Source organism: Paralichthys olivaceus, chromosome 12, assembly GCF_024713975.1.
Source record: "Paralichthys olivaceus isolate ysfri-2021 chromosome 12, ASM2471397v2, whole genome shotgun sequence".
In the NCBI taxonomy this organism is placed as follows: domain Eukaryota; kingdom Metazoa; phylum Chordata; class Actinopteri; order Pleuronectiformes; family Paralichthyidae; genus Paralichthys; species Paralichthys olivaceus.
In genome coordinates this window covers 8,382,163-8,405,436 of record NC_091104.1, presented here as the reverse complement: position 1 = coordinate 8,405,436, position 23,274 = coordinate 8,382,163, and the positions used below count along the sequence as shown (strand labels likewise).

Here is a 23,274-nt window from a genome sequence, read left to right as displayed (position 1 = left end):
GCCAAAAATGAAAATTCACTCATTATCTATAGTCACGCCGATGGATTGGTGGCTGGTGATTCTCTCTGTTGTTTTTTTATGTCTGAAGAATTGGTTGCCATTTACTTCAATTGAATGTGTGCACTTCAATGTAACGTTGTTTACCCCTGAAACTCTTCCCACCCTCCATCAGCATAGAGGTCAGTCGATAATGAGTTAATTTTTCAGTTTTGGGTGAACTATCCATTTAAGCTACAAAAAGGAATGACGTGTATCAGGCTCCACTAAATACAAGCCAGAAATCGTTGGGGGTAATAATCCTGAGGTCGTGGCTGGAACAATGAAGTCCGCTCATGCAGCTCATCCAGGCAGGTGGAGGAGGACGACCAGGAAACAAACCGGATGAATAATACACTGTGTCGGCGGTCACATGTCGTGCAGCGGGCTCCTGAATGATTTAAAGCGTTTTACATCATCAGCCTCTCCCTCCCTCTCTCCCTCCCTCCCTCCCTCCCTCCCTCTCCCGGAGATGCTGCTGCTGCTGCTGCTGATGCTGGCGACCGACTGCAGCATCCTCCGACATGGGCATCCTTTAATCCGGCCGTGACACAGTGAGTGTTTTCCACCACTTTATTTTCCTCCCTGTCTCCCTCCTCTCGTCGTCGCGGATCACCCATCCACACTCCTTGCCCTCGATAACGCCCCCCCTCCACCCCCGTCGCTCCACATACTCCCCCACCTCCCCCCTTGTGTGTGTGTGTGTGTGTGTGTGTGTTGTCTTCCTTTGTGTTTTTTTATTTTCCTCCACGGGCTGTGGCGCATGACCGTGCGTCCTGGCAGGAGCGATGGTTAGAGACTGCGCGCAGATGTCTGGGAATGGTCCGGCCACCTTGATGGTGTGAGTGCGTTTGCGTGAGAGAAGGGTGGAGAGAGTTTAGGGCGGTGTGTCGCTTCTCCCACCGGACTGGAGCTGCAGCAGCAGGGTGCGTTTGGAGGGTCGAGGGGAAGCGAGAGACAGAAGGGATCCGACAAAGAGAGGGTGGGACGTTTATTGAAGTGGGACTTTCTCTTTTTTGCAGATGGGAGCATGTGGTTATTTCTAAGCTTATATAGAGAGTCAGAGACAAACAAAGATGCCATGGTGAGTTTCTTTGCTGTTGTCGCTCCTTAGCTTTAAGTGGTATAATGTGCAATAAATATGTATCTATCTAATATGTATCTAACATCTATCTATCTATCTAATATCTATCTATCTATCTGTCTAATATCTATCTATCTAACATCTATCTATCTAACATCTATCTATCTATCTAACATCTATCTATCTGATATCTATTTATCTATCTATCTAATATCTATCTATCTAACATCTATCTATCTAATATCTATCTATCTATCTATCTATCTATCTAATATCTATCTATCTAACATCTATCTATCTAATATCTATCTATCTATCTATCTATCTATCTATCTAATATCTATCTATCTAACATCTATCTATCTAATATCTATCTATCTATCTGTCTAATATGTATCTAACATCTATCTATCTATCTATCTATCTAATATCTATCTATCTATCTATCTATCTATCTATCTAATATCTATCTAATATCTCTCTCTCTCTCTCTCTCTATCTATCTAATATCTATCTATCTATCTATCTAACATCTATCTAATATCTATCTAACATCTATCTAATATCTCTCTCTCTCTCTCTATCTATCTATCTATCTTTCTATCTATCTATCTAACATCTATCTAACATCTATCTATCTATCTATCTAACATCTATCTAATATCTCTCTCTCTCTCTCTCTCTCTCTATCTATCTATCTATCTAATATCTATCTATCTATCTATCTATCTATCTATAAGTGTTGTACTGTGTTACTGTGTGTGTCTATGTGAGAGAACTCACACACTGAAAGCCTCAAGCTGTGGAACTGGGCTAATCCCTAATGACAAGGCCACATCTCTCTCTCTCTCTCACTCTCTCTCTCTCCACCCTCTCTTTCCCCCCTTTTCTATCTCTTTATCTGCTATAAGGTCTCGTCCCTCTTTTTCTTTTCCTTTCTCTCATCCCCTCGTACTCGGCTGCGATGACGTGCTGTCCGTGGTGCTGAAAACAGTCATCAGCAGATTTGTGGCTAATATGCTGGAGCTTGATGGGCCTGTCAGCGCTCAACAGGTGCCTATTACTCACTATGAAAAGGGAGCGTTCGGGTGTAATCCAGTCGCCTTTAGATGGAGGGTGTGTTTGCGTGTGTTAGTGGTGGGCAAACATAGGATTGTTGATAGGTTTGGTTTTCTCTCATCCATTGGGCAACTTTAAAATGGACATTGGATATGAATACTGCTTAATATTTGAAAATATAGGGTTGCTATTACTAAGAGTTGATTTAAAGTCATACAAAATAGGAAAACCACACACTCACAGATTTTCTACGCAAGTCAAATTGATGATGATTCAGATGACGATGAAGATGGGGACTGTTAAACAATAACAAGAGGTAACCAGAAGATTACATAACTGACCGATTTAGCAACTGCTGCTTGTCTTCCTGCATTTTCCTCACACACAGACTCACACAGCCCCCAAGACATGCAGGTCTCACACAGAGTCACATGCAGACACCACTGGAGCGCCAGGACACTTCAGCTGTGACAGTGCATGGGCACAAACTGCACGACAATAGCATTGTTAGTTTTTGTCAGATTGGCCGATTATCTTATTGCAATCTTTTATTAAATGACATGGTTAGTGTAGCGTTGGTTTTGAGGGATTTTACCTTTAGTTTTTTAATGCTTTACATTTAGTGGTGTCATTAGTTAAGTTTGAATCATACAGATACACACACACTAACACACACACACACACACACCTTTATATTTATGAATGGCTGTCTGGCCCCCACCACCCTTTTTCCATCAGATGCTGCTCGGCACTGACGTCAGTGAACCTGCTTACGCAAAAAGGCTAAAATAATCAAAAACACACACACACACCTTTCATCCTTTCTTTTGTCTCTGTCAGTAGCACACACTCACTCTCACACTCACACACTCACACACACACACACCTCTGCCTTGGTTCAACAGGCACAAAAGCAAGAGAAAACCGACAGACATAAAGAGATGGAGGGACAGTGTGTGGGAGGTGGCAGCCTTGATCACTATCATTACAGTGTAATATATGATCTGTGTGTTTGCTTCCCTGTAGGTATATCAGTCATTTAGCTTATACAGTTCTTCCTTTGTGACTCTTTCTAAACTAAATACATTCAAAAGAATCTTTCCTCAAGTGGGTTTTTATAGATGCTAGGATAATACCTGTTATCATTTCCCACTGCATGTAAGAAAAGTCTGTGTTTATTGATGTATTTTCCAACAGCTACATTGTGTGTTCTAAGTTTTAAATGTCATAGGTTTCCATCCTTTATAAGAATATATTGAAATAGCAAACACAGGCTTTATATTGTACTGACAAACAGTCAGTCTTTATGCAAGTGGACATCACAGTTCTAATATGAAAAATAGCGTCTCTCTAAAGCTTTGCCCCGCATGTCCTCTGTAATAGTCCTCATTAGTTCAGTGTTTGGACTCGTCCTTAATGAAGTGGGCGATCAGAGTTAGAGGTAAACAAACCCAGTATTTGCATCTTCACCTCCTCCAGAGGGACGTAGCTGTGCACTGTCAAAGAAAAATAAACTTTTAACATCGTCCTAATTAATATGATAATTACATAAACCTACCTGATGTGCACTTTTCAGCACGATGCATTACTTAAGTCGATGCAGCAGTGAACACTTGCAGTGTCTAGGAAAACATTAAGCCTTTTTTAGACATGAATTTAAAGTCTTGACATTTGGGTCTGGACATTCTTCTGATTTTGTCTTTCACATGTGAGGACGGCAGCAGGAGATTCTCTGGTTCAGACACAACCACAGGGAAATCCCTGGGGCGCTCAGGCGAGGGGTGGGGACTGGGTAGGGCATCGAGGAGGCAGGACATGACGTATGATATCCACTGTGGAGATCACGTGTTGTGTCCACGTGTTTGGCACGTCGATGCTCTTGCATCTCCTTGTCTAAGTTGTCATCATGTACGGCGCCTCTTTTTCACCCTGAGATATTTGCATTCTTGCAGTATTTCCCTCACGTGTCAGGAATGACGTTAACACGCCCCTCATGTAGGAAAGAAACGTCCCCAGCGACTGACTTAGACATTTGCATTTTCACATACAGCTTCAGGAGATCGTCCAGAGTTCAGTGCAGCAGCTTGACAGACACTAGCAAACTTAAGAATAAAGTGTAAGTGCTTTAAACACAAGATATGGTTTCTTTTATCTATTTCAGCCAAAGCATTATCAAATATCAGACTGAGTAATATTTATACATTAAGAAACTGCATTAATCGCTCATTAATTCAACAGGAGATGAAGAAATGTCCTCATCAAACGACCTCTGGCACCTTTCACGCCACAGGAGAGAAATAAAAAGCCAACACTCGAGAACTGGTGAATCATGTTGACGCTCACTATGCTAATCTTGAAGTCAAAGTTGTTGTTGGAACAAAAAATGTGTTGGACAAACTCTAGTCCAGGGAATTAATTTGGTTGCCATGGTGAAGACCTTCAAGGCTGGCCTCTGAGAAGACTCAGAGAAAAATAATTATGTATTCCTCTGCCAACCAGTGAAGGAAACTCAAATCTTCCGATCCTGAGCTGCCGACCTTATAATACCGAAGGGATGCTCATTTGACAATAGTGACCACAACAAGTGCAGGGAAGCGAATCAGATCGATACAGAAAATACTGTGGGGGGAAATGTGCTGGGGCAATATTCCCTTTCTCCATTATGTCTGAGTGTTGCTAATAGTCTGCAGGACAAGTCTGGAGCTGGAATCACTGAGACAGTTTTAGAGCCAGGTTTTAAGATTTGTCTTAACTTATCTCCGGTTGAGGTTCAGACATCAAGTTAGTTTACAGCCGGGGTTAGTTCCTGACTGTGTGAAATGTTCCTGTTGTGTTTAGAGCTTAAGGCCACACAGACAGAGATGTCATCGATATGGCTGGTTAGCCAACGAGCTAGTGGGAGTGACAGGGCTGTTTTTATTTATCTGGCAGTCTGGAGCCAGATCCATTGTGCTGCAGGCTCCCACTGTGCTGCATTAGGCCGAAGATAGATGGGGCTGCGACAGGCCAAACTGTGAGTGAACGGGGCTCGCTGACAGGCCAGTCATGCAGAATGTATCTGTGCCCTGGAGTCAGAGCCAACAGTTTGCACCTTGGCAACTTTTGACAGTCAGTGGATGATACACTTTACTTTTATTTCTGTACGCTTCTTACAGATCAACGTGTTGGAGCTTCGTGGTCAATACCTGAAATGAGTCAGCAAACCAGAAAATGAGCCAATCAGTCAGTAAATGAGTGAAGAGCCAACAAACTGAAGCTCAGGGCCGTCCCTGTTTGTGTTCATATTTGTCTATTACCTGGTGAAATTGTATTTGTCAGGAAGAACATGCAGAATCTGAAAGACTGTGGTCGAACCCAGAATCAAACCGAAAACCTCTGCTGGGAGATGACAGGGCTGACCTTGTTCTATTTAAATCTCAGGCTGGACCATGACTACGTAGATAGATATAAAACCTGTCATTGGTTAAAAGGTTAAAGAAACCTTGGTCACAGGTTTACAACATGCTTGTTTACCCGTTGCCAGATGGCTGCATGCATTCACCCTGTGGTCTCATCTATAACAAGGTGAAGGGAAATTTGTTGTGAGCCTTCGTGTGCCTGAATAAACAGCGGATTAACGGTCATATAGATAAGAAGAAAATTAAATTACTGCATGTGAGTCAGACAGACACGGCTGGATTTAGACCTCCAATGTCACAGAGGAAAAAAAAAATCTTAAAGGGCTCGGAACAAAACAGGATCTGTTTTTCTCCCGAAGTCACAGTTCTCATTATGTCTATGTACAATAAACATTTATTTAAATAGTGTCTGTGGATCTCTGTGAAATAAGTCTACTTTTCTCTTTTGCTCTCCACAGAGCTTTTATTACATCATGGCTCTCTGGTTAGTTCACTAAACCAATTCAGGGGCACATGGGGGAAGTTTTACTCAATTATTGGGAAGCAGAGTGTTCTTTTCCTGTACATGACTCCACGCTGTGTCCTCTGTGCACACCGAAGACACTGGGCCGGTCAATTATAGCTTGGAGATTGATAATTTCACATCATCAAATCAAACCAAGGATCTATCAGAAAATTATTGAAGCAGTCGTGCAGGCAGCTCAGTGAAACCTCAATGGGAGCATTACAGGTCTTATTTAAAAATCTCTGGACAATTCAGATGGACAGGGATAGCTGAAGTGTGATTGATGAGAGACGGACTCATCCCGGCAGGCGGTAATTTCTCTTTTGTGTCAAATGAGGAATCAGATTCATTAGAGACTGTGGCCAGCCAGGCGAGACACTGAGTCAGCCAGACAATCTCCAAAGTGAAGTCAAGCAAAAGAAAATTCATTTAAGGCTCAACATCTCCACCAGCCAATTACTGCTGATATCTGAGAGACTCCTCAGCAGGGCGTGGTATTTTGATGGATGGTTTTCTGTGTTGTAAAAGTTACTTAGGAAGAAGTGATATTCAAATATTTCTGTAAATCTATCTATCTATCTATCTATCTATCTATCTATCTATCTATCTATCTATCTATCTATCTATCTATCTATCTATCTATCTATCTATCTATCTATCTATCTATCTGCCAATGAATCCAGTGATTGTTGGAATGGCGAACTAACAGACTGTTAGGATGCACTTTTCTTTAAAAGCAGCCAAAACTTCAGTGAGATTAATGCATCATTGACTGAGATGAGGAGACTAAGAGAAAAGAGAGGAAATTAAATAAATTCACGATGTTTGACACATTTCCCTGACTCAGGTATTCTGCTAAATGGTGATGACTTGGCTCTTTCCATATGAGAACAGGGCCAGGGCCACTTGCCAGGTTCGTGTTTCCTTTTTTTTTTTTTTTTGCGGGGACTATGCGGCCACGTGATGCAGGCCGGTTGCCAGGTTGGTTTTGAGGGAGTCAGAAGGGCTCTCAGCTTTATTAGGCCGATGTGGCTCTTAGTGGAGAGCCAACGAGAGCTCAATCAGGTTATTCAACCAGTAATTCAGACATGGGCAGGGGCGGACACAGAGACATTAGTCATAGCTGATTAGACGCAAGGATGGGTGTCCTGACAGCTCTCTCATCTGGAGGGGACACACACACCGCACACATACACACACACACACACACACACACACACACACACACACACACACACACACTGATGTTGAGCTGAAGGTGGTTGAGGATGGCAGGGATTCAGCTATTGATTTCTAAACAGCAGCAGATAGTGTGTTTGTTTTGTGCTGTAATACTGAAGAGTCTTGTTTGAAATTCTATTACACTCCTCGTCTGTGTAGAACAGCGGCGCTGTAAAGACAACAGCAGTGTGTTGGTTACACGCTGGGAGAGAACAGCACTTTCTCTTTCTTGTATTCACAGCTGGGTTTTTATATGTTCCTTCCGTTCCGCTCACATGCGCAACGCTATATTTGCGATGGCTCGTGATGAAATAGAGAAAGCAAATAAGTTCCATGGCTAAAAGTTTAAATACATGTGAAAGTTACGGCCTGTGCCCACACTCCATTGAATTATTCAATAGCTAACATCACTGCTAGCACTTCAGTTTTTGCTCTGAAGGCTGAGGAGAACAGCAGTGTCACTTAATATTTATTGTTCCTTAGTTTATCTTCCTCTCTTTTTGCTATAAGTAACAATGCACATGTGTTTATATTTGATTTTGGGTACGTAGGTTTATGAGTTTGTATATATATATATATATATATATATATATATATACAGCCTTATAATTTATGTTGTTTTTATTATTGCATATATTTTTTGTACATTATATACAACATATTTAATTTTCTGATTTGAGTTTGACTGTAATGGGCTGTAAATGTTTTTGTTACTGTACTGATATAAGTTGTGAACACATACTGGTTTCACATAAACTCAGTTTCCAGAAAGTTTAAGGGCTCTCCGACAAACGTTCTTCCTGAGAAGTACTGGTAATAAACTGAAGTCAGTTTTCCAGCTCAGAACAGATGGAACACCTGCTGCAACCGAGCTTTGTGTGTCTCTGCTCTGTTGCTCCACCACTGTTCAAATAGTGTGCACTCAACACAGGGCAGGTGGTGATCACTGTCAATGAAGCCGGCCAGAGGATATAGAAATGTTTCAAAACATCTGTGTTGTGCGGATTCTGATTAGATTCATGTATAGTTACTAATGTCTCCAATTTAAGCCATTAAACGTGTTTACCATGCTGCTAACTGAACACACGTTTATTTCATTAGTTGCAAAAGTCATTTTAAATTTTGTTAAAGGATTATCTTGATATCAGTAACGTTAGCAATATCACAATTCAAATTCAATTTAGATTCTCTGCTATCACAAGTTGATCTAGAAATTTAATGTACTAATATTTTTTTTTCCTCTTGTGAATGTGCCAAACCATTCGCTCTGCATTGAAATGATAAAATAATAAATTAGGTTCAATCTTAGTCTGGAAAAGTAAACAGCAGTAATGTGTAAATACATCACAGTCCTCTGCCTGTATAGGAATAATAATCAAAGTCGACTCTAGCAAAAAAATGCTCTGCTATTTGTTGTTAAATCTGATTTTTATTATTTTATTATAATGTGATTATACCAATCTCTCACCATCACATGCAAATCAAATCACCTTCTGAGCTTTTTCTACTACTTGCTCGCACTCTAAGTAAGTGCAGCGACCATAGCAGCCCTGGCCTATATTCTGGTTAACCAGCCGGGTAATTGCAGTCATTATTTGAGTGTCTCATATTAAAGCTGAGAGGGGATGCGAGTGCTGCGCATGTGAGTGTATGTTTGTTCAGTAACTTGCACATGTTGTTGTAAGTGGATGATTGCCGAGTGTTAGTTCACTGCCACTAAGAGAGAGAGAGAAGAGCGGAGAGGTGGACCGGGCTGCAACTGATGATTATCATGTCTCTCTTCTCAACAGTGTCGCTTTTTATACTATCACTCATGTGACATCAGAGACGTGACTGAAAAGCTGTGGAAAAGTATGAAGACTGTGGAGATTTAAAATATTCTATCATTTGCAAAAAATCATTGCTTCAAATTGTTTCACTAATTGCTTACGTTCATATTCAGGCTGGGGTCGTATTTTATAATAATGTGGAAACATTTTAATGGTCTTTTGTATTGCTACAGTGTGATTATAGACTGTTTTGGTAATTTCTAATCACCCATCTATCCATTATATATACCTCTAAACCTTTGAGGGTCGCAGGAGGAACTGGAGCCAATTTGTAATCATGCATCATAAAATATGTTGTGTTACGATTGTATCAGTAATTTAAAATTTATTACAAAAATAGTAAATATTATATTATATCTAATTTATATATATATATATATATATTTGTATTACTCTATAACACATTCTGTTATTATAATATCTCGGTTTAGTTATTTTTGTTCAAAGAAACAAACTGTAAGACGTGAAGTGAAATTATTATGTGCGTATGATTACACATGACTCTCCAACAAACCAGAGAAAATTATCTAGCGTCCACTGCCATCCCTCTTGAGCTCAGCTACCATAGCAACACAGCCACAGGGAGAGGACTGCTAATTAGCTGCTTCCTCATTCAGGTACACTTAATTTGCGGAAGAATGTGTAACACCTCCCCACCGGTCGGCTCCTGTGTCTTGGTGTGTGCAGTGGAAAATACGCATTATCTCAGAAGGCAATGTGCTGTGAAATGCTTCAAAAATAAACCCCCCCCACCTTTGTCTTTCAGGTAACGCTCTCTCTCGCCATGTGGAAAAGAACTGAGATGGTATTTGACTGAGCCAGGAAAGAGAAGAAGCAGAAAACTTCTTCCATCATCTGGAGTGGGAATAATTACTTTTCCTCTGTGCTCTGTTTGCTGTTTGCTCAAGAAAAACTGTGAAGGAACAAAATAAGGAGCATCAGAGAATCCGCATCTTCCTACTCTTCCTTTTCCAGTTCTTCCCATTGACTGTGACCTTTAGCTCCCAGTATGAGCAGTCTGGTGGGAAAGCTGGACCCTCGCAGAATACAGTGGGGCTCGACATGGAACACCTTTACGTCCCGCGTGCTGAGGACCAAGCCGGTGGAGTCCATGTTGGATTCAGCCATGTCAGGCACCAGCTCCCACGGAACCAGACTGGCCCGGGTGCTGTCCACGGTGGACCTGGTGTCACTGGGCGTGGGCAGCTGTGTCGGGACGGGGATGTATGTGGTCTCGGGGCTGGTCGCCAAGGAGATGGCCGGTCCAGGGGTCATCGTGTCTTTCATTATCGCCGCTGTGGCCTCCATACTGTCAGGTGGGACACGCATTCATGTACTGACGTCTTCTAACTTCTGACATTTTATATGCCGCAGTTTAGACGTTACTGTCATTTCACAATTACAATGATGTGATGTATGTGAAAGACCTTTTAATAACTATGCAATTATTATAAAGTCAAAGACATTGCACAGGCAAAGCTATAAAATGAGAGGCACTCAAGGGATATCTTAGAACTACATTAATGCTCCTATCAATACCTTCAACTCAGCCTTGCACTTGGAAGATAATGCAGTCAAGTCACTGATACGTGTGTGTGTCTGCATGTGTGTGTGTCTCCACCTCATTGTCCCACAGGAGTGTGTTATGCAGAGTTTGGCGTGCGCGTGCCTAAGACCACAGGTTCGGCCTACACATACAGCTACGTGACAGTGGGCGAGTGCGTGGCGTTTTTCATCGGCTGGAACCTGATTCTGGAGTATCTGATCGGCACGGCGGCGGGGGCGTCAGCTCTCAGCAGCATGGCCGACTCTCTGGCCAACCACAGCATCAGCAACTTCATGATTTCACACATTGGGACGCTCAATGGATTGGGTGAGTGGAGCGTGGCTGTGTAACTGTTGCGAGAAAGCAAGATTTATTTTTTTGTTTGCTTCTGATTTTGGGTTATTTTAAGTTCAGGCTTCAGGGTTTGGATGAATATTAAACAAAGATAAAGATTTGGATGCACCACAGGAGTTAGTGATACAGAGTCGGTCAAAAGGAAACATGCCTTTTGGATTTTCCCTTCCTCTAGTGTGTTTTTTTTGTGAATGCAAAAGTAAAAAGCAGACAAAACTGCTCCTAAAGCTCCTGAAAGACGTCGTCCGATACTTTTTCTGCACCACTGTAATGTCAAAATATCACTTTTGTATAGTTTCACATTTGCATAATGCACGCCCAGCAGCTAGTCTGACACGCCCCCTAACAAGTCCAGGTAAAAGGAGGGTGGAGGCGGTCGACCAATCACAACAGAGTGGCCAATCAGAGGAAACTGGGCTTCATCAGGAGGAGGGCCTTAAAAGGAGACAGGAGCTAAATCCAATGTTGAATGACAGTGACAGCGATCTCTTGGCCCAGAGGAGCAGATTAAATAAACCACAGCTTTGCTGTCGCTCAGTATTTTTGGGAGAAATCTCACTTTGGGTCTTGAATTACGTTGTCAACAGAACCACTGCTTCTCCAGTGGGCTACTCTCTTTGAGTGCCACCGTCTTTTCTCCAGGGAGAGTCTAAGTGATGCGTCACTGATTATCTTGGAAATCATCTTGTTATGGGAAGTGACATCATGGATTTCTAAATGATTCATGCAATACATTTTTCCAGCTCATACACTGTCCTGACAGTCTCTTCCTGTCGGAAATGGACAAAGGAGTGGTAATGGTCACATGACGAGCAGCAAAGCCAGCTGTTCCACAACATAATGGAAAGTTTCCTCTTCCTGCTTGAAATAATAAAACAACTTCACACCCCACATAAACTGTGCTCACTCCTATGATACCATGCTGGGTGACAGTACTAGTACTTTTTAAAGTTGGAGCTATAAATAGCCAACTTGAGCTCGGAAATCCAAAGAAAAGTAACACAATAAACAGCTTAAACTTGCTGCTTCCAAAGTTTCAGACAGAAAACAACTTTGACACAGTTCCAATAATTGATTAATTAATTCAAGTATTCTGCAAAAATGCTAAATATTTGCTGGTCAACCGTTCTTATTTCAAGATTTGCTGCTCTGTTATTTTAGGGTTTTAGAGTGTTGGTCAGAAAATATCAGTGTGAAGATTTGAACTCTGTGGGATTCTAACGACCATTATTTGTCATTTTATTAAATTTAAAATAGAAGAAACAAGTAATCAAGATACATTTTTATTCCAACCCTGGCCTATGGACATTCTAATGGTTATGGGTTTATTTTTCCATGAGCAGTTTGATGTTTACCTTCAACCAAAGTGACATCATTCGTCTGTGTGTGTCCTCTCCAGGTAAAGGGGAGCAGTCGTACCCAGACCTGCTGGCGCTGCTCATAGCGTTGCTGGTGACGGTGATTGTGGCTTTGGGAGTGAAGAACTCTGTGGGCTTCAACAACGTGCTGAACGTCATCAACCTCATTGTGTGGGTGTTCATGATGATCGCCGGGCTGTTCTTTGTCAACGGAGAGAACTGGGACGAAGGCAGATTCCTGCCCTTTGGCTGGTCTGGGGTACGCAAACGCAGACAAACACAACGCATTACAAAGTCGCAAAGTCAAAGTACGACGTGATGTGAGGAAGGATAGTAAACCATTATTCCTCCTGGTTCCTCTGTGTGTCAGGTGATGCAAGGCGCAGCCACGTGTTTCTACGCCTTCATTGGATTTGACATCATTGCTACGACAGGAGAAGAGGCCAAGAGTCCCAACACCTCCATCCCCTATGCCATCACCGCCTCGCTCATCACCTGCCTCACTGCCTACGTCTCTGTAAGTTACACTGATAAACACATACACATGCAGAAGTACAAACAACAAATATCTTATATCGGAAAATTCAATTTCTTTAACACAAATAAGTAAATAAGGTCAATTGTGGGTTTAGTTTTGTTTTCTGACCATTTTGAAATCTATGTGTGATTTAAGAAATCTAAGTTTCGATAATACAATAGAATTTCAGTTATTTCGGTTTCCATGGTTTTTCCTATTTCTGTTTCACGCTGACATATAAAACAGCTAGACTTGGTGGTGTTATCCCAAACCTGACATCGATACGCGACCCCCCCTGCACTCCGACTGTGTGCATCTCATCTGTGATCTTTACGTATTCAGCTCGCACACTGACCAGATTTCTGACTTTGACACGTTTGTGCCGGATGGTTGTTGCTATGGCTACGGCGAAACATCGGCCTATCAGGAAGGAGAATTCTGTCGGTATCGCCTGGGGGAAAAGATTGCGTCAACTTCAGAACTCAGCTACTCTTTGAAAACATTCTCTCTGTGTCTCCGTTGAATTTGATCCTCCACATCAGCCCTCTCAGCTTCTCCGGATCTTTATTTGATTGATCTAACTTTTGAACGTTTCTGCTCCCATCTGGACCAAATCATGAAGATCCCGAATATTTTCAACACACTGCAGTTTCTTTAAAAATGACTAAATTAATAGGGTCTTCCCTGAGAGCTTTTCTGAAAACCCCTCGATCCCAGAGTTGTGTGATTGTCTTATGCAGTTTGGGTTTAGCTTCACCCTCTTAACAGAGACATTTAACCAGGATTTGTTAAAGGATTCCACCAAGATTAGTCCCATAGTCCCCTTTAACTGGTTCACACCGTCAACCAGCCTGTGCCTGGTTTGGACGAAGGGTCAAAGGGCACCAGGCTACGAGGAGAAACCGATCTCTGCGTCTTCCGCTCTGCGAGCTTTAGTCTTTTTATTATTCCTGTGCTTTCCTGTAATCTGTTCAAGCAAATCCCTCTCTTTGCAGCACAGTATCTGTGACAGATGGCCCTGCATGATTTCACACGTCAGCGATGAGAATCAGGCACACACACACACACACACACACACACACACACACACACACACACACACACACATACACACACACGCAAACACACACAGAGAAGCATGAAAAATTTACATCTTGCATGTGTAGAAATGTTTTGCAAAGCGAGGTTATAAGAATCAACACTTATTCAGTGTTTGAATGTTTGTGCAATAAGAGCATTCACTGTTACTGAAACTTTCATATGGTCTTCATCAGCAAATTTACTTTTTTTTGCAGTTGTTATGGATCGTTCGTGTTCGAATTTCCATTTTTTGTGAGCACTGTTGGAACTTTTACACACTGACTGCAAAGCAATAATTAATTGATTCAACACTAATTAAAAGATTGAAAGAAATGTCTGTTTGGCAGCTTTTCTGTGGACTCACTCATTCTCTCGAGAACTGTAGCTCCCTTCTCTCTGGCAGGAATCAAACGTCACTCTTTCCAACTAGTTCAGAGCAGCTCAGCTTCTTACTGGTTTTAATAGACGACGTCACAGTACACTTATCCTGGAAATTGTTACCGGTCACTTTTTAAGCCTTGGTCTGGCAGAAATGTTGACCCCCCATATGAGCCAGGTTGCAGCTTTAGATCCTCAGGTGGCCCCTCGGTTTCCGAACGACCTGCCTGATGAATTGAGGCTTGCCGATTCAGAGACTTCTTTTAAATAACTTCTTGAAACCAATTTTTACAGATCCACCTCCATCTAATGTCATATTTAAAAAAAAATCTGTTTAAGTTTTATTCTTTTATGTGGATATATTTGCTCTTACGTCATTTTCTTTTTATGTTCCTATTCTTTTTAGTTGTTATTGCTTCATTTACATGACATCATCATCTAAATGCTTTTATTTATTGATGAATTGTTTGTATTTGTCTGGCAAATCCTTGTTATTTAGAAACGCTATATAAATCTAATTATTAACAATATTGTAGAGATATTTCTTGATGAATGTAAAGACACTTTCTTTTAACAACTGAAATCCATAACATGTGACTCAGGTGAATTACCACCTCTGTGTTTGTATTTAATTCTCCTCCGTCCAGGTTTCTGTGATCCTGACTCTGATGGTACCCTACAATGAGATTGATGCCGACGCCCCGCTCATGGAAATGTTCGCCGTGCACGGCTGCATGTTTGCCAAGTACATCGTCGCGGTCGGCTCCATAGCCGGACTGACCGTGTCCTTGCTCGGGTCCCTGTTCCCCATGCCCAGGGTCATCTACGCCATGGCGGGGGACGGCTTGCTGTTTAAGTCAGTGAACGCAGTTATTTTAGTGCTCCTCGCTTTTCATATCAGTCTCCGTGATGATTGTGTTTTAATCTACTCATCTTTGTGTTTAGGTTTCTGGCGAACGTGTCTTCCTTCACAGAGACCCCTGCTGTTGCCTGCGTGGTGTCGGGCTTCCTGGCCGCCCTGCTGTCGCTCCTGGTCAGCCTCAGAGACCTCATAGAGATGATGTCCATAGGAACCCTGCTGGCCTATACCCTGGTGAGCGGTGGATAATGAAGACCCACACATACGTATGGACCATATGGACACTTGCTGGGGTGTTGCTGGCTCAATATTCTTAGCTCGCCGTGTTAAAGAGATTTATTCTCACTGCTTTAGAACCTGTGGACTCACAGGGAGGCCAGTGTTCACACAGCATGGTATTTCTTGGAAAGGCCCTGAGGTTTCTTACATCTAATCCCTTCAACACATGAATTACACAGAATGATGTGACAGCTGTAAACATACATAAAGTGTGGGGATTAATATATATACACATGGGGTTTTGGTAATGGAGGGAGCTGCAGAAACAAGCATTGACGTCATGGGAATTCCTCCAACTTGTTAAAAAGGCTCATTTTTGCTCTTGCATGAATGTGATTGAATAAAAGTGAACATCTGATCTGCTGATTTTTAAAAATCTTTTCGCTATTAAGTAGTTTAACCTTGTGTTCCCCCGTCGGTTGCAGGTGAGCCTCTGCGTACTTCTCCTACGTTACCAACCCGAGGGCGACATCCACGGCTTTGTGAACTTCCTCTCCGAGGAGCAGAACAGCAAGAAAAAGGAAGGCGTTCTGGCCGAGTGCGAGAAAGACGCCTGTTCGCCAACCAGCGAGGCCGACGAGTACGGAGGTCCGCCCACCAACACCTGCGGAGCCAAAAACCTGCCGTCGCTGGGTGACAACGAGATGCTGATAGGCAAACCAGACAAGAACGCCTACACCGCCAGTCACCCCAACTACGGCACAGTGGATATGACCACTGGCATCGAGGCAGAGGAATCAGAGGGCGGGGTGTCCCGGCGTTTAAAGAAGCTGATTGGACCACGCTACTACACCTTGAGGATCCGATTGGGCCTTCCGGGAAAGATGGACAGACCGACTCCAGCCACTGGGAAAACTGTCACCGTGTGTGTGCTGCTGCTCTTCATCTTCATTTTCGCTTTTTGCTCCTTCATCATATTTGGTGAGAGCACGCTATCAGTACTAGCATTTGATTTTATAGTAAACTATAACTATAAATGTAATCTCTCTTTTTTTTTCTGGACTTCTCTCCCTCCAGGAGCGAGCTTCATCGGAGAGGGTCACTGGTGGGCTTTGATGCTATTAATCGTTTTCATCATCGTCCTCGCCCTGCTCGTCATCATCATCCTCCAGCAACCGGAGAACCCTAAGCGGCTGCCCTACATGGCGCCCTGTGTGCCCTTTGTCCCTGCTTCGGCTATGCTGGTCAACATTTACCTCATGCTCAAGCTGTCCGCCATCACCTGGATACGATTCTCAATCTGGTGCTTTGTGGGTAAGTGACAGATTCGCTGAGTGGAAGTGTGCGTTAAAGTCATGTGTCCGTCGCTCCCAGAGTATCTTTATTTCCACCAACAGATGGGGACTGCCCATATAAACAATGACTCACCTCGGTTGATCTTAAACAATGGAGTGATAACTTTCATTACTCTCGACAGTGACTCATTCCTCCGTGAGCCAGTAAAACCAAAAGCTCACTTACTCGCTTTGTTTGTTTTTTTAATGGAAGAACAAGAAGTCTCATTTCACTTTTATTTCCTGTCTGTGTTATATCTTATCTGTGCATCTGTATTTGTGTGTGTGTGTGTGTGTGTGTGTGTGTGTGTGTGTCATTCATAGTGTGATTTAAGTTGAGTGTTTGTGGTTTTTAAAGTTACAGTTGAGCTTTTAAAATGAAACAAAAAGAACTAACACCCTGCATCTCCCTGATTGTAATGGGTTTGTTGGCCTGGGGTGATGCTGGTTGCAGCTTTCTTTCTGAAACTTTAAAATTGACCTGCAGTACTTAAAGGTCCAGTGTGTAAGATTTAGGTGAAAGGGAACTATTGGCAGAAATGTAATGTAAAATAATCCTCATGATGTTTTCACGAGTTCATTTCATCTAAATTGTAATGAATTGTAGTTTTCTTTACCCCAGAAAAGACCCTTTATATTTAAATGCTTTATCTTTACATCGAGGGGACCCTCTCTATGGAGGCCGCCATGTTTTTTACATTAGTCCAGACTGAACAAACTAAACACCTTTTGAGTTTTTATGACAATTAAAGGCTGCCACCGTTTCTCTCTCATGTTTGTAAGGAGAGGGTGAGGTGAGGGGTGTTCAGCTGCAACATGCAATTTCAACACTAGATATCACAAAATTCTACACACTGTTCCTTTAAGTCACGGCGAGTAAAGCCTGACTGTGGGACTCAGTACGCAGAACCCCGAACTGGAGAATCCGTTGTTGTTGTAACTGTTGTGAATTTGTAAAGCTTGAAAACTTGTTTATAATGAACGTATTGCATGACTCTACCGTGGGCCCTTAACTGTCTCAAGATATCCCACAGAGATTCGGGGAATTAGTTGATACTGTAGAAGTGTGTGTGTAATGATCAATCAATCAATCAGTCCATCTGTGTCCTCTCAGGTGTACTCATCTACTTTGGCTACGGCATGTGGAATAGCACTCTGGAGAAAACAGCCCGAGAGAACGAGGTGCACGCCTCCACCTACCAGCGCTACGACACAGGCGTGGACGAAGGCTTCTGCGGTTTCGATGACGATTTCTACCCGCCCACCACTGAAAGCTGGGGTGCGTCTGAAGGGGGGGCGGGGCGCGCAAAGCCTCCTCAGGCAAAACCTGAAAGTGAAGGGATCTCACCTAAAGGTGGTGGCAGGACCGTGGCCAATCACGGCCTCGCCGAGGAGGATCCCATGGATTTCTGAAGGGACTGACTCTGTGTTAACCCTGAATGTACTGCCTTGTCTGCTGCCTGGGGGACGGGAAGGGGAACTGCAGTGTGTGAGTGCATGGATGGTTGTTTGTGTGTGTGTGTGTGCGCGCATGCCTGCATGTGTGTGTGTGTGTATGTGTATATATGTTTATGTCTAACCCTTGGGCTAGATTGTTTCTCGGCAGTGGAATGGCTTTTCTTTCACCGCAACTCCCCCGCTCTCGGTTCCCCTGCTCACACAAGAAAATGTGGATGTCAAGGTTGTGAGTATCTCATCACAGTCACTTGTTATTCACTTAGCAGAGTCCACATCCCACACAAGGAGAAAGGCCAGACAGAAAAGTGCGGACACAGCGAGAGATTAAACACAATGTGGTGTATGCAGCAATCACTGTTAATATCTATGAGTTCATGGGATACAGGAGAGAAGAAGGTGATGAGCGAGGGACGGTTGAATCAGGACCTCGTTTCCTGTTCACACATAGATGGGCAGGAAAGTTAGAGAGCATGCCAAGCCCAAGTTATTTCCTACATCCAGGTTAGACTTTCTTCTGCTTGTTTTATTTCCAACGAACAGAACAGGGCAGGACAGGACAGGACAGGACAGGACAGGACAGGACAGGACAGGACAGGACAGGACAAGACAGGACAGGGCAGGACAGTCTCACATGCTGCCAAATGCCACAAAACTCAAAAACATACATTCTGTGCATCTGTGCAATGTTTCCTCTGACCCCCAACATCTAGCCCAAGGGACTCTGGAGTGCATCGGGAAAAGGGTGTCGATGTTTTTTTGTGACAAAAAGTACTTTTGGACTTTGCTTGCAATAGTGCCTTCATCTACTGTAGGTGTACGTGAGTCTCTGATTACGTCTATTTTCTACTTTGATTTTGCGTCGTGTACGTGCGAGGGTGTATGTGCAATCGAACTCCACTTTTACATCGATTCTCATGTCCGTGTGTGTCAATATAAAGCGTGTTCTTCAGATTATTTTGCTGTGGACGTGCATGTATGTGGTTCTTTTTCCCGTTCTTTCCGCTCTCTACCCCAGCATGAAGCTCAAAATCAATCCACTCGCAACAAAGCAACTCGTGGTGCAAAATAACACATGCTTGTCGGCTCCTGAGTGCAGTGGCCAGGAGGAGAGGAGGAGAGGCTGTAACACACGCAGAGAGAGAACAGGTTGAATCCTAACGTGCATGTTTTGTTCTTATGAACGTCATATTTTCTGTGCACTTGCTTTTTACCAGAGCTGTGAAGGAATTCATTTTGAGTTCATTCAGTTTGGAAAATTCATTTTAGATCGAAAAGAAAAACAAAATTAGGTGCGATCAGGACTTTTGGAGGAGAAAAGTTAATTTTATCTCACCACAGATATATATTTTTCTCAAAAGAGTAATTGTATATTGTTTTAAAAAAAGAAATTGCATTATTATTTTCATACATTGGGAGTATTTCAGTGATGCTGTGAAGGGAAACATATGTTTCAACCGGCCTCCCTGCACTTACAGTCTTATTTAAGAGTATTTAAGCCATATTAAAGAAAAGAAAATCTTGACATTTAAAGAATAATCGCTAGAAGTATAGTATATATAGTATAGTATATATAGTTTAGTATATATAGTATAGTATATATAGTTTAGTATATATAGTATAGTATATATAGTATAAGTATTGCTAGAATAAAGTCGTGATAAGAAAGTTGTGATAATATGACTATAAAGAAAAAAAGTTCTTTCAAAGTCCTGATAATATGGTTCAAAGGAGCCAAAGGACCAAGTATTTTGCTATTTGTAAAATCTATACCAAAATTTATAAAGTTATAAAAAAAGATTTTCTCTGCCATAGAAAAGGAATGTGTTATGAATACGATGGATTTTTATTTTCATATTGACTGAACTGAAATTTAATTCCTCCTCCATCCCTCCCCCTTCCTCCTCCTCTCCTGGTCATCGCTCTTTTCCCCTCCACTTCCCTGTCCACGTGTTTTTTATACTTCCATCACTCCTTCGCTCTTCCGGCTCAACTCTTCCTTCATTTACTTGCCGCCTCACCTCCCCCTTGACATCCATCAGGCAATGTCAGCAGGGAGTTATCACTGCACGTCACAAACGATACGGACAAGATCGGTTTCCAGTCACGACTCGAAGCAGCGATCCCTCCGCGGCCTGTCGATCCATTAGCTACTGTTTCACCTCAGGGTGTCTGCTATCCGTCTTCTGATTTCTCATGCGAGCATTTACTCCCCTCCCTCTGGCTCTGCTCTAAGCCCAAAGTGGTCGGACTGAACCCTCTGAACACTTCAGTTTCTTATGCATGTAGCTAACGTTGACGTACAACTTTACACGTTACACCTACTCTGTCGCTGCACCCTGAGGTATTGTGAAAATCAAATCAAATCATGGTCCTGTACAGCTCACTGTGTGGGACACGTAAATTAATGCTGCCAAGGTTAGAGGTTTGACTGCATATCAAGAATGTATGCACTCACGGCACTGTACGGGATTCTAGCACACACCAAATAGCATACCGTCGAGGGTGGGGGGGGCACGTCGACTCTACTGCTGCTGTCTGCCCTGATTGTCCTCCTTGTACCTTCTCCTCGTGCCCCCTGTTGCTGCATCTGTCCCTTCCGGGGAAGCCTTACTTGTCTAATGCACTAAAATCAAAGGATGCCACGCAGAACCCCCCCACCCTACCTCTGCTCCGCTCACACTCACTTCAAAAAAATCATCCTTCCTGTATGAATAGGTCAGAGTTAGTGTCGTCCAGTGAAAAATTAAAATAAAAAACAGCCCTGAGGACTTAGTCGCTGTCGTATTGGATGATTCTGCAGCTTCACACAGCAGAGCAGTGTGAGGGTGATCTGATGAGGTTCCTGTCAAACACCAACCATGACTGGAGCTAATATTTAAGGTCATGTCATGAACAGTATTTTTAAACTCTATATATTTCTGGTATCTCCCCTGACCCCAAATTGTCTCTATTAACCACTATCGGGATATCTGTATATTCCACCTCTTTTGAATTTTACCTGGGTGCAACCAAAGCCTGCTCAAACGTGATTGGACAAATCAGAAAATGAAACCAGAAGATTTCCCCAGATTGCCCCAAAATCTTTTCCTAAGGATATTGTAGATATGGATATTCGAAAAAAAACAGGTTTTGCAGAATCACCCCATATTGACAATTTCAGCTTGCGACAGGGTTGCAAAAGAAGAAAAAAACCAGCACAAACAGGACGATTTCACATATTTACTGTTCTACTATTCAACCAAAATACCTTCCCCACCCACCTCACCTCCCAACTCAGCCAAAAGACTTTCAGCCACCGCTTTGCATTCACATCTCAGCAAAATTAAGGCGGCGTCACGCCTCCGACACTGAACTGTACAGTAACCTTTCTGTACTATATCTGCTTCGTGTGGATGCATAAGAGTGCGTGAGCGCATGTACTGTATGTGTGTGTTTGTGGTCAACGCCTGCGCCTCAATGTGACTGTCCGGTGAGCATGCTGTCATGCACGAGGCTGAACTGTAAAATGTTGTACTTGCATGTGGTGACTGAGCGCAACAACGAGACATAATAGAACACAGAACTGAACCAAACGCAGGCTTCGGTCTCATATCTGGGAATGTGCACGTCCTCTGAGACTCAACAGGTGTGTTACAAATCAATCCGCCATTGTTCAGGATCTTTACCGGTGCAGTGAACTAAAAGACAACGTGTTCGCTGCACACAGAAATCATTTCTATTCAGATTCAAGCCTCAAACTATTCTTAAACTTAACAGCCCAAAGTTATGCTTAGTGAATTTTGTGAAGCAAAAGATTAAATCCAAAACGTTACATATTTTCTCCGGTACTAAGCTCTTGATGTAGTCTCACCCAGGTATGGGAAGCAAGGCCCCGTTTGGAAAAGGGAGTCGAACATGTAGCAAACACTCGGGTGTGGGAGCGACTTCTCTCACATCGTCCCTGCACCACTTAAAGTAAATATCTACTTCCTGAACATCCCTTTGAACGATCACATCCTCTGCAAGCCAAAGTCCACAATCTCTGTCTCCTGTCCACGTACAGGAGACTGTAGATTCTTTAACGACAACACTTAAGATACAACAGAGCTAATTTTCCTGCTGATAAGCTACTAATCAGAAGAAGACTGACTTCTCTTTCTTCTCTCACAGTGCAATGGTCATTTTAAAATAAAATCCTAGTTGTATTTCTTTGAACGATTGAAAGTATTAGTTTGGACTCATCCAGCGGCGATACGACACAGAGGGAAAAAAAAGTTTGACACTGAAAGAGGAGTAAACGAAAAGAAAAAGTATTTTTCTACAGCTGTTTTTCCGATCCACAGACCCTCCTGGGGAAAGTGTGCACAAAAGGCCAGGGTGGAGTTTAATCAGCCTTCACTCTGTTTCCTTTAGTCACGAGGAGGCCTGGGAGAAACTGCTAAAAAATTTATTTTTAACAACCGTAGTTTAAACTACTTTGTAAAATCGTAATCCTTTCCTTTGAAGGATTTTGAAAAAAGGACGTCAGTAGGACTGTAGAAGGTCTAGGTGTAAAAGTACCACAGAAAACATGCAGAAACTATTTTAATACAATTCTATAAAGGGTGAAATACAAACACAATCTAAAATCGCCACCACTGTTTTTAAAGTTGTTTATTTTGTCTCGGAGAAGACGTGCCATGTTCTTCCTGTGCTCTGTGCTCGCTGTGGCCGAGTGTCCAGTCAGTGTGTGTCGGACTTGTTGAGATTGGCTTCTATATACAACTATAGATATTTGTTTTCTCTTCTATATATTTTGGCACAAAGTTGTATAACGTAGTTTTTTATGTTTTGGTTTTTTTAATGGTTTCTTCCATACGTGTGGTTACTTTGCTCCTGAGTGCACTGTTTTTGCTGAGTTGTTGATATTGTTTCCATGCAACAATGAAAGTTATTTATTGCAAATACCAAAAAAAAGGCTTCCTCATTTATTTACACACAAGATGAATACGCACATAACCCGATCGCTCAATACTATCATTTATTATTTATTCATTTTGAGCTAGAATGGCTCTCAGTAG

General features: G+C 42.5%; 1 protein-coding gene across 2 annotated transcripts; it reads left to right on the top strand.

The window, feature by feature from the left end:
* The first annotated feature begins 443 nt into the window (after positions 1-443).
* Positions 444-21,520, top strand: slc7a14a (solute carrier family 7 member 14a). 2 transcript variants are annotated; one of them, XM_069535615.1, is made up of 10 exons: positions 444-590; positions 9,899-10,448; positions 10,769-11,005; positions 12,432-12,649; positions 12,761-12,907; positions 15,013-15,221; positions 15,311-15,458; positions 15,929-16,424; positions 16,521-16,757; positions 17,892-21,520. In XM_069535615.1, exons 2-10 carry the CDS (start codon positions 10,142-10,144, stop codon positions 18,188-18,190), a joined length of 2,298 nt encoding a protein of 765 aa, XP_069391716.1. In that variant the 5' UTR covers positions 444-590; positions 9,899-10,141; the 3' UTR covers positions 18,191-21,520. The 2 variants fall into 2 exon arrangements, with proteins under 2 accessions (XP_069391716.1, XP_069391715.1); XM_069535614.1 differs by lacking the exon at positions 444-590 and adding an exon at positions 774-1,120.
* The last annotated feature ends 1,754 nt before the right edge of the window (positions 21,521-23,274 follow it).

Excerpts from the sequence above, each read along its gene's own strand:
- slc7a14a (XM_069535615.1), top strand. The coding sequence starts at position 10,142 with ATGAGCAGTCTGGTGGGAAAGCTGGACCCTCGCAGAATACAGTGGGGC. Across the intron at positions 12,908-15,012 it reads GCCTCACTGCCTACGTCTCT|GTTTCTGTGATCCTGACTCT; the intron begins GTAAGTTACACT and ends TCCTCCGTCCAG. Across the intron at positions 15,459-15,928 it reads CCCTGCTGGCCTATACCCTG|GTGAGCCTCTGCGTACTTCT; the intron begins GTGAGCGGTGGA and ends CGTCGGTTGCAG.